We start from the raw sequence: 10478 nt of genomic DNA on the forward strand, positions 1-10478 counted from the left end.
CGGAGCCTGGTGCACGTGAACTGTCACAGACAAGAGAGGACAGACCCAGGTGTACAGTGTCCCGCTGAGCCTCGAGCACTCTGTGTTCACTGAAGGCAGCCTTACCACCCCGAAAAACCCACTGAACACCCGCCTGGTCTGATCTGTGTAAGGTATCGGCGCAGCCGAGGTGCTACGACAGAGGTATGTTACAGAAGAGTCAAGCAGCATGCAAGGAGTTTAAAAAGGCGCTAGACCTGTTAAGGATTTTAAGAAAGTGCTTTAATTCCTACGCTTCAGTGTCACACGGTGCTTGTGCCCAGAGCCACAGGCCCACTTCTGCTCCGTGACACTTTTGTTTTTAAAAAAAGATGCCATTATACAGATCAGAGCAAAGACGAGAGGATGTTAAACATTCCTGTGAAGAAACCATGACGGCGCACGCTGTCCCAGGGCCTCTTCCAGGAGGCGGCTGGATTTCCTGTCTTTGGCTGTTAACCTGCAGGAAGCCCAGATGGTTCGGATAACACACAGAAAGGGGCAAACTCGTCAGGAATGTTTCTTAAAAACTTCAACCCAAAGCTCGGCACGTTTTGTACAGCTTAAGACAATGTATTTTATCTTAATATCAGTGCCACTGAGTATCTGGTGGAGGGTAAGTCCACTGGAATGAGACTCTAAAAGCTTCTGTAACAATCTGAGGTTGCCTGTGAACACATTAACCAAGTCTCCAACCACAGCTCCAGTTTAAATACAATGACTAAATATGCACTTTTTATTCTTTATCCACCCTATGGAGTTTCTTTCACCTTACTAATGAATTTCTAAAGAATTAAAAGCAGAGCCTTTCTGACATATTAACCAGCTAGCTTATCAACACTAAAACGAGAACAGTTCGGGTTTGCACGGCGACTTCCACTGTACCAGTCCTGCCACACGGGGAGCTTCCAGTATATGAGTTTAATACAGAATTCCCTATGGAATAGTAGCGACTGAGGAAGAGTGTGCACGTGTGCAGACACAGATGTGTCTGTGTATGCAGCAGTCACATAAAATATACGTGTACATAGGCATGTACATATGGGTGGTTATATATTTTGTTGCTGTTTCATGTTTTCGACCCTCCTTGTTTCATTTCATTTCTTTGAGTGCTTACACCATACAATCATCTTTTAAAATGTCCAAGTGCAGGAGATTACGTGCTAGAGAGAAAGAGGGAGGAGAGGGAAGAGCCAGTGACATTATATTATGCAACAAGAGCCAATTACAAGGCTCTCTGTACATGAACAGTGTGTTGTGAAAAAGATTATGCCAGGTTTCCATGTGCAGGTTGAAAGAAATTTGTCAGATGCCTGCTCTCTCAATTATAAGCAAACTCCTCTTTCCTCCACCAAAACTAATATATATATATGCATATATGTGTATATATATATTAATCTTGTGGTCCAGAAAAGCACTCCATGAATCAAAGCAGCCGAGTTAGTGTTTCACTGGGCCCACCTGGGCAGCTGGCTCACCCAGGCACCATGCCCGCAAGATGCAGAGGTGAGCTGCGCCGAGTGTTTGGTTCCTTCTGCTCAGGGGAGCCAGAGAGAATGGAGTTCTCCAGCCTGGGTGAAGTTACTCAGCGGAGACTTAACGAGCACACAAGGCAGAGTCCACACATCAGAGCATTTCTAAAACCAGGCAAGTCCTCGTACACTCACACATGTCAGTCTGGAGGAAGTCATCAGTTAGGGAGAGGAAATGGGTAAAAACGTTCATAGGATGACAGCCAACAGCAGCCAGAAAAAGTAACATCCCAAGTCTCAATATACAGTGAACTAAAACTTACAAATGAGCTGTGAGACACTAGACAGGGACACCGTACTCTGTCCTCAGCATGGCAGTTCCACCTCCCTCTGCCCTGCCACACGCGCCCGCCGCATTACAGGAGCCTGCTTTAGTCATAGGGCAGCTTTGCAAAGAGACCGTCAAAAGCAGGAGTTCTTCCTCCCTTGTTTTCAAAGTAAAACCCCTGGAATTAATACCAGATTCCACTTCCCAGACTCTGTTACATGTCCTTTCATTCCCAGGGGACTCTGCACGGGCTGGGAGGTACAAAGGGAAAGTTTCTAACGTGGAACAGGTGAGGCACAAAAGGTACCGAATGCTGAACCTCAGACAGCCAGGGAAGGGACCAAGAAGAGCGCGCTCCAAGGCAGCTCCACGTTATGGCACTCTACCCTCTACCCAGCTTCCGGGGGAGAGCAGGGTCAGCCCTGTGAGCCTGCCTGGAAGAGAGCTCTGAGCCAGTGCTACATTTCCTGGGAACAGTGGGAGACGTGAGAAAATGGCCGTACGCCACCCCACAGTTTCAAGGCTTTGTAGGGACACTGGTTCAGATTGCCAGGGGCAACGATGGAGACAAGAGAGAGGAAGAAAACTGAGGAGCTGGCACTGGTGGGCAGATGGATTCTTTGACAAGGTGGTTCCTGTTGGTAGGGGTGAGGTCTGTAGGAGGTCAGTTCAGAGGAGCTCTTACTTATGCCTGTGAACAAGGAAAGGGCTTCAGTTTCTATTGCTTCCTTTCTAGAGAGCACAAAGTTGCTTTCAAGACCCCTTTTTTGTCCTACAGTTCTAAAGGGAGGCACAGCTACATGGTGGTGAGCATGTGCTGACTGCTGCCATCCTGCCTGTTCAGACCAACTTCTTAACCCCAAATGATGATGCCAGTCTTTCAAGCAGGACAAGGAAAAAGTATGCACCAAGTCAAGTTTGAACAGATCCTCTGCTTTTTAGCCTCATTTGGTTCTCACCATGGAGCTCGGGAGCGGTGGTTTTGTTGAGATGACTTTCAACTCTCGTCTTCTTATTGCCCAACAACAAAAAAGCCCAGTGCAGCAAAAGGGCCAGTGCAGAAGGAGAGACGGCGATGCTGTGAGGTGATCCCCATGCTTCCCATTGCTTCTAATACACTTTAACGTACCTCATGCATTTCTGATTTCCTAACTAAAATCTGTTTCCCACAGAGGCCAAAAACTGAATTGCAAGCACGTTATCTTCCTGTGGCTCAGTGCACCTGGACTGGCACCAGTCAGTTAAACAGCAAAGAGGCCATCTCCAGGGGAAAGGGGCTGGAGTCGGGCTGGGAGTTCTCTCTGCAGGTTTTTAGTTGTGTCTGTTCTCAGAAGGAAAAGGCTGTTCATGCCCCAAAGAGGAACTGATGGGTTTTATTTTGGAACCAGCCCTCGGGACTGTGGGTAGAGCTGAGAACTATGGGTGCCTGCTGAAGAGGATCCCCCTGATTTCCTTCCAGTTTTAGGCCTGAAGAAGTAAAAATGAAAAAAAAAAAATAAAATAAACAAAAAGCCCCAACAATGTCTCCTGCTATTCATCAAAATTAAACTTCCAAAAGCTGAATTTTTTCCCTGGATTTATTCTCTAATCAGTCTCAGCTTTCTCTTCTGCCCTATGTTCCTCTCTCTCTGCTTTACAACCAAGCTCTCCTTAACTTCACTGATGAGAAGTGCTGCCAGGCAGCAACTCTACCTGAACCTCTACTGTTGGCTAGCCTGCTTGCTAAAAGTCCTGCTTACTAAAAATCCAGCTCACCTGGGTTTTGATTTTTTATTTGAAGTGCTCTCAAAGGTTGAAGCGTCCAGCTGTATCTCATCTTCCTCCTGCAGAGCTGCTTCTAGAGCCGCCTGCACCTTGGGAGCAATGGCTGGACCTTCATAGTCTCTCGTCGTTCGGCTGGGCATGTCGAGTTCCAGTACTACGATATTCTCTGCCTGAGACAGTAAAAGCAGAACCAAAGTCTGCATGTTTTCATACAAATTGTGTCTGTTCCCTCCAGAAGCTAATTCTGAAATACTTTACAAATGTATGCAGGACACTGTAAAAAATTTACATTCTGTTGAAAAAGTAACAGTCCTCGAATTTCACATTCCACTGACCAGGAGGGTGAACACGTGAAGGTTGTAACCACGTCTGGGCTTACCCTGTACCGAGCCTCTGGACGAATCATCATGGATGTCCTGGCGTATTGGCTCAGTGGCCTTTTGTATCCTACAGCAGATATGGGTCTTTTCATCATCTGCTGGTTACTAGAGAAAAATGGATACTCAGTCAATTACACACCAAAACCAAAGACTCCTCTTGGAGTTTATGAGCTAAAACATCTGCAAATCCTACACAGAAATCTGTTTCATGAGAGCAGAAACTACCTTGGCTGCATTTGCAGAAGCAGCTCTCTCCAGTCAGACACGAGATGATATAATTATCCCGTGTCATCTGTTCCCTGCACCAAGGGCAGGATTTCCACATATTTTTACTAAGCAGACTGCAGATGCACTCAGCTGCACCCAACTTTCTGAATTCGCTGTAGAGAACTTCCCTGTGTAGAGAGGCAGCATCTAGCCACAGCTCTCATATCATAATGATTTTTGAGAGCTTTTCTATCTAAAACAGGAAAGAAATATGATAGGAATTTACTATTTTAATAGTGAATGCACTATTATTTATATTTTACATATAATTATTGGGCTCATCTAGCAGGAAAATCCTAATCTTCCAAGAATTTTCCTAACTGTACATTCCTAGTTTATTCAATCTATTAAAAGGAATTTTTTTTTTTATTATTTTATAGAGCAGCAAGAAGCTACAAACTGTGGAGGGACAGTTTAAATCCCCAGTGCAATCCCTCTTTTGGGGTACTCTAGTCACTCTTGACAACTAGAGGGTTTTTTGTGACCTAAAATTCCATCCCAAGAAAAGATGAGAGGTATACTCACTCCAGACGGGTTATGGGATGCAGTTTCCACTGGTCTTCCTCTTCATCAAAGAATGATCTGTTCATGATCTTATTCTTTTCTTCCAAGGGAATAAAATTTTCAATAATCAGGTGCCTACATGCAACCACAGAAATGGGAAATACACAAGAATCATAATTAGCAGATGACTTTCTCCACTGACTTAATACAGCCCTTTGAAAAGGAGGAATGTTTTAGTTTTCTGATGTTTAAATTTTGTTCTATAAGCATGTGCAGTGCAGTCCCTCCCTCTGCTCCCCACCCAAAGAAACCACCTCTATTACAGTTAACAGCAGGCAAGGAAGTGATGGGACTCACTTTAGCTTTAGTTCCCTGGTAAGCTCATTCTGGGTCTGTTCCAGGTCCTGGCGCTCCTTGATGTGCTCTTCTTGGAGATCATGGATCTCTGCCTTCACAGCCTGCAGCTTGGAAAACAACTGGAACACAACGAGAGCCAAAGTCACAACTTGCCAATGTTCCTTTCACTTTCACACACAAGTCGATTTTATTTCTAAATAAAATCACTCGACATGGAAATATTTTCTTTTCACCTTTTTGAGCTTTTTGGTCTTTATGTCCACCTCTTGCTGAAGAGAGCTGTAGGTCTCCTTCAGTTCTAGTGTTTCCTCATCCCGACTTTCCATCTGTTGCTGGATTTCTCGCTCCCGACGTTTCTGGAGAAGGTGACATACAATATTGAACACCACAATTACACTGTCACCTCCAGGCTGACACACCTGAAACCAGCCCTCAGGATGGTTTTACTTCCCTGCATTCCAGGGCTTTTGCTTTAGCTTCCAGTTCTTCCTTTGAAGAACTTGCCTTAGAAATACCAGAAGCATTAACTCTCCTTTGCCCTTATTTTGCTACTAAAATCAGATAGTGTGAATAAGTGCTCAAAGCTTCAATTAAAGGAATCAAATGTCATGTTTAGATTCTTTTTTTTTTTAAGTTTTTATCAAGTCATTCTAGTCATTGCACTTAAAGAATCACCAACAGAAAATGCATGACAGAAAATGAACTTTTAGCACTCAGTAAACATCCCTCCCTTGAGCTAATGGCTGAACTGTCATTCTCTGGGGTCTTCCAGTTATTTCTTCACTTACAGACAGATCCAATCAAGATGGGACACAAAGCTTTAATGTGAAAAGCTGGAAGAAAGCTGTTATAAACCTTCTCAATGTATTTCATGCAACGACAATTAGGACACAAGCCCTCCCCTCTTCTTTGGAGACTCATAATTGCCCCTAAACCAGTTTTAGGGTTAACCCTGGGAAATTTTTCTTATAGTTTCTCCTGATACAGCGTTTTATAGAAGTTCTGCAGCCAAGCTTCTTCTACAAAATAACAAACATTCTTCCTTGTACCTGTTCTGCAATTTCCTGTCGTTTCTGTTCCAGGATTTTCTGCTGTTCGTTTGTGTGATCCACAATATTTTTCCCCCCCACCAGCAGCTTGCTTTCCATTGTCTGGAAAGAAAAAAAGCAACATCAGAAGTTTCTCTCAGTGACCAAAGATTGTCACTTTCTCTCATATGGATATAATCTGATCAGGGCAGCTCCCTTATCTAACATCCTCTTTCAAGTCAGCTGCTACAGGAACTACTGTTTCTTAAAATCCTCTAGACCTGTGGGATTAATGAAGCAGCAACTTGCTTCGAATGCGGCACTGCTGCAACGCGTGGCAAAGCCCGAGAACCAAGCCACGTGCTCTGCTGTGCAGGAGTTGTTAACGATCTGTGGCAGAATGAAGCCCTTCCTGTGCTACAGCTTGTGAAAAGGTGTATCATCACGTTTTATTGTGCTGATGGCTTAAGATCCTACGAGATCAGCACAAAAGAACAATGAAACAACTCATGAATATTGAAATACGTGATTAATGGTGGAAATATCAACTTCTGTCTAGAAATAGTTTATTTTTAAATCTTCCAATCTAAACACAAATCAATATCCTGGAAACTTCTTGTGAAATATTTTTCCAAATTGGGAAACCCCCCATTTTCCCCACAGCCTCAATAAACTGCTTTCAAAAAGTAGGACAAGGAAGAATTCTACCTTGATTTTATCACTCAGCATCTCCGTTGCTGCCTTCTCTCGCCTCAGGTCCTCCATTTTCTTCTCCTTCTCCTTCAGCAGTCTCATCTTTTCTTCTGCTACCAAGCTGTGATCCTCAACTATTGCTTTCTTCTCAATCTCCAGCTTTTCTTGTTGCTCCCTCCAGTAGTCATCTTTGTCATCTCCTTCATCCTCACCCTCTTCAGTGTCCTCCTCCTCCTCCCCACCATCTCTTCTCCTCTCCCTCCTCTTTCTTTTGCCAATTGACCGTTTTTCCAGCTGTGCCTTGAGTCGAGCAATCTCCTCCTGGAATTCTCGTAGCAGAGCATCCTTGGGATCCTCGTTCACTCGCGGCTTGTTCTTGATGTTCTTGGCACGATTGGCGTATCTCAGCGTTGTCAGGGTCTCCTCTACGTTGTAAGAGGCAGGGCCTATGTTGGCCACCATCACAGTTTTGGCGTTGCCACCTAATGAGTCCTGAAGTAACCTGGTCAGCTTTGAGTCCCGGTATGGAATGTGTGTGCTCTTCCCATCTACTAGGGCAGAGATGACGTTGCCCAGCGCCGAGAGAGAGAGGTTGATTTTAGTAGCCTCCTTTAACCTTTCCCCCTGTGCTCCAGTCTTAGCCTGCCGCTCGCTGCCCGCAAGGTCCACCAGGTTGAGTTTCCCAACTCGGATGTGGTTCTCTCCATCGAGCCCTAACTCGCTGCACTCGATGGTGATCACAAAGATGGCGTGAGAGCGAGAGCTGTGCTCGTTCATGTTGGTGGCACCGACGGAGCGGTTTTGGTTCCCCACGTTCATCACGTGCTCAATCTCTTTGACGCTTTTTGTAACAAAGGAGGACAAATCCTTAACGTACACACCCGTGTCTGGTCTCTCCTTTAGCTCCAGCCGCTTGGACTGGTCCTTTAATAACAAGTCTCTGATTTCCTCTTGGTATATTTCCAAATAAGACGCTCTAACTAGGTATTGCTGATTCTGAGATCTAGAGATGTGGGTGAAGATGTGGTCGAATGAGTTGGGGATGACCCCTCTCTTCTCAGGATCATCACGCACCCCTTCCATCGTGTATGTTTTCCCTGTCCCAGTCTGCCCGTAGGCAAAGATGGTCCCATTAAACCCTTGCAGAACAGAGTCCACGAGAGGCCTGAAGGTCTCATCGTAGAGTTCAACCTGTTTGGAATTCCAGTCATACACAGCATCAAAGGTGAAAGTTTTAGGCAGTTCATGAGATGTTCCCCGCGGGTTCTTCACCGAGACCTGCCCTAACTTGACATCCACATTAACAACCTTCTCGTACGACGCCGTCTTCTCTTTGCTGTTCATCGGCCGGCATCGCACCACCACCCTGACAGACTCGGAGCTCTTTAGCTTAGACATGACAGCAGATCGATGGATGATCCCGCGCTAGAAACCTGAAACAGACAAAGCAGGAGCGTGTGAAGGCAGTTTTCTGCAGGTGGCAGTTTTCTGCAGGTGGCAGTTTTTCACAAAGCCAAAGATTCGACTCATGTGTTTTATCTGAGCAGCATTTTGCACTCGCTCAGTTCAATCAGCTTTTTCCTTTCTTTCTTTCTTTCTTTCTTTCTTTCTTTCTTTTTTAAATATCTTTCAGGAAGAGCTTTGAGATCCTTCTGCCAACTGGAACTAAATATAAAACTCATACAGCCTGGAAGCCCCAGGTAGCACTGGCACACTCCAGTCTGTCCTACTCAGGATGTTCTTCCTGCTCTGCTACCAGCTGGATCTGCAGCAACCCATGGATTTTGTCTCATTGTTTTTCACTTGATAATCACATGTCTCAGGAGAGCTCCTCAAACAAGGTGACAGAGAACTTCAGGAGCAGAGCTGGAGGACTGAGAAAGGAAACAGAATATTTCTAGCCCAAACTCCAGACTGTCAACCTGCACTACAAAGAACACAAGAGTAACAAATAAACAAGCTTAAGAATTGTACTGAAATCTCAAAATGGCCTTTGGAATTCCCTTGGTTTTGTGAGGGAAATCTCCTCGCCCCTGCTGTGGCCAGGAACGCGCAGAGCAGCTGCCAGGAGGATGATGAGGAACGTGCACTGAATTCACCAAGCTGGACAATCATCCAGAAGCAGCACAGTGAATTCAAACTGCTACTGGAATTTTGGATGGCTACTGAGTAAAAACATTTCCCTCCAAACTGGCAGCTCCAAACACAACAACCTCACTGCCCGACCCACCAGGAAGAGATGTTCTACAGCACCAACAGAGCATGTGACACGGGGACAAGTCTCACAGGAGCACAAAAAGCAACTGTCCCTCTAATCACCACGAGCAGCTGTGCACACAGACACGCTTCTCCTTCCAGCACCTGGGATGTTCTTGTAGTTCAGGTTCACAAGAGACATTTTCTTTCAGACCAGCTCAGCCAACAGCCGACGCTTCGCTCATCGGCATCACGACAGGGACGTTCACAGGACAGGGACGTTCACACTGGCAAACACCCAAACTAGAGTGACTTCTGAAAAGCAGAGCTGTCACTGACTCTGTGTATTTAATAACCTGAATACTACTCTGATGAGAAGTGCCACCTTGTAAGTGATGCTGCCCGATCAGAGCGAAGTGAATCCCCCTGAGGGCGTTTCCACACCAGCAGACGCTGCTGTCCCTGGGCTCACCCAGGAGGTGACAGTGAAGCCTCCAGCGTGTCCCCCCACAGCAGCTCTGGCAGAGGGACACTCCCAACAACAGTTACGTTCCATATCTGCTGTTCCTCTGGGTCTCGTTAAGGAGACTTTGATAATCCTTCCACACCTTTCCCCATTTCACTTGCAAGTCTCTTTTTACAGTGACAAATAACTAACTTTACTCCCAATTTGGGCTGTTTTCATAACAACCACAAATCACCTCCAGTTATTTTAGCTACTGCTGTGAAGTTGACTGGAAAAAAACAAACAGTGTTTCTTCCCAGAGTGACCCAAGTGTGCAACTGAACAATGAACCCAAGGGGTTGGCACAGTTGGTGTTTGTGTTCCCCTGGAACTCCACGGCAACGCTGGAGCTGCCCGGACAGGGATGGCCAGTGCTGGGGAGGCCACTGTGCCACCCGACCTCCTGCTGCGGGGAGGGGGCTTCCTGCATGAAATCATCACCCCGGCCAGGCCCTCAGAGTCCAGGTCACGGCTGAGGGACGTGTTTGGAGATGTGCTCCAGGTGACCAAGAGGGGAGGGCGGGCAGAAATCGAAGCATTTTTGTTTATTTCAGTTAACATGAGGTTGTGCCTGAAAAACCAGCAATGGCACAAGGTGCCGGGGAGCTCGGGTAACCCCTGTCCCAGCAACGCAGGAGGTGGGACCCGGGAGCTCGGCTGGGCTCTTACCGGGCACGTTCCCGAGGCCTCTCTGCTTCCTCCTTCGGTTAAATTCAAAGATCTCGGAGGTTTTCTTGTCACGCTTAAAAAAGATCTCGGAGGTTTTCTTGTCACGCTGCCCCAACCCCCCTCTGCACTCCCCAGGTACCACGTCCAAACCCCACTGCTGCCCGCAGCCTCCATCTCCCAAATAGCTGCGGGTTCATCATGTTTTGGGTTAATCGCTTCTCCCTTTCACTTCTCCATCACCAGCCGTCGCTCCCGTTGCCGTTCTCCTCTCACCTCCCCCTGCCCCGGGCACCGCAG

At 46.4% G+C, this 10478-nt stretch overlaps 1 protein-coding gene across 2 annotated transcripts; it reads right to left on the reverse strand.

Annotated features, from left to right (window-relative positions):
• Positions 1–346: 346 nt before the first annotated feature.
• On the reverse strand, positions 347–8241 carry LOC104519346 (kinesin-like protein KIF3B). Of its 2 annotated transcripts, none has more exons than XM_010164608.2 (8): positions 6827–8241; positions 6140–6241; positions 5324–5446; positions 5091–5209; positions 4755–4868; positions 3962–4067; positions 3574–3752; positions 347–478 (listed from the first exon to the last, which is right to left on the reverse strand). In XM_010164608.2, exons 1-8 carry the CDS (start codon positions 8207–8209, stop codon positions 388–390), a joined length of 2217 nt encoding a protein of 738 aa, XP_010162910.1. In that variant the 5' UTR covers positions 8210–8241; the 3' UTR covers positions 347–387. The 2 variants fall into 2 exon arrangements, with proteins under 2 accessions (XP_010162910.1, XP_010162909.1); XM_010164607.2 differs by lacking the exon at positions 347–478 and adding an exon at positions 765–3285 and having other exon boundaries at positions 6827–8219.
• Positions 8242–10478: the final 2237 nt, after the last annotated feature.

Source organism: Antrostomus carolinensis, unplaced genomic scaffold (genome assembly GCF_000700745.2).
Source record: "Antrostomus carolinensis isolate BGI_N321 unplaced genomic scaffold, ASM70074v2 scaffold26423, whole genome shotgun sequence".
Taxonomy (NCBI): domain Eukaryota; kingdom Metazoa; phylum Chordata; class Aves; order Caprimulgiformes; family Caprimulgidae; genus Antrostomus; species Antrostomus carolinensis.

What these genes read in the sequence shown, in the direction of transcription:
- LOC104519346 (XM_010164607.2), bottom strand. Translation starts at nt 8,209, where the DNA reads ATGTCTAAGCTAAAGAGCTCCGAGTCTGTCAGGGTGGTGGTGCGATGC. An exon ending in TGCTGAGTGATAAAATCAAG is followed by an intron (nt 6,242 to 6,826) that starts GTAGAATTCTTC and finishes TTTTCTTTCCAG; the next exon opens with ACAATGGAAAGCAAGCTGCT. An exon ending in AATAAAAAATCAAAACCCAG is followed by an intron (nt 3,286 to 3,573) that starts GTGAGCTGGATT and finishes TTACTTCTTCAG; the next exon opens with GCCTAAAACTGGAAGGAAAT.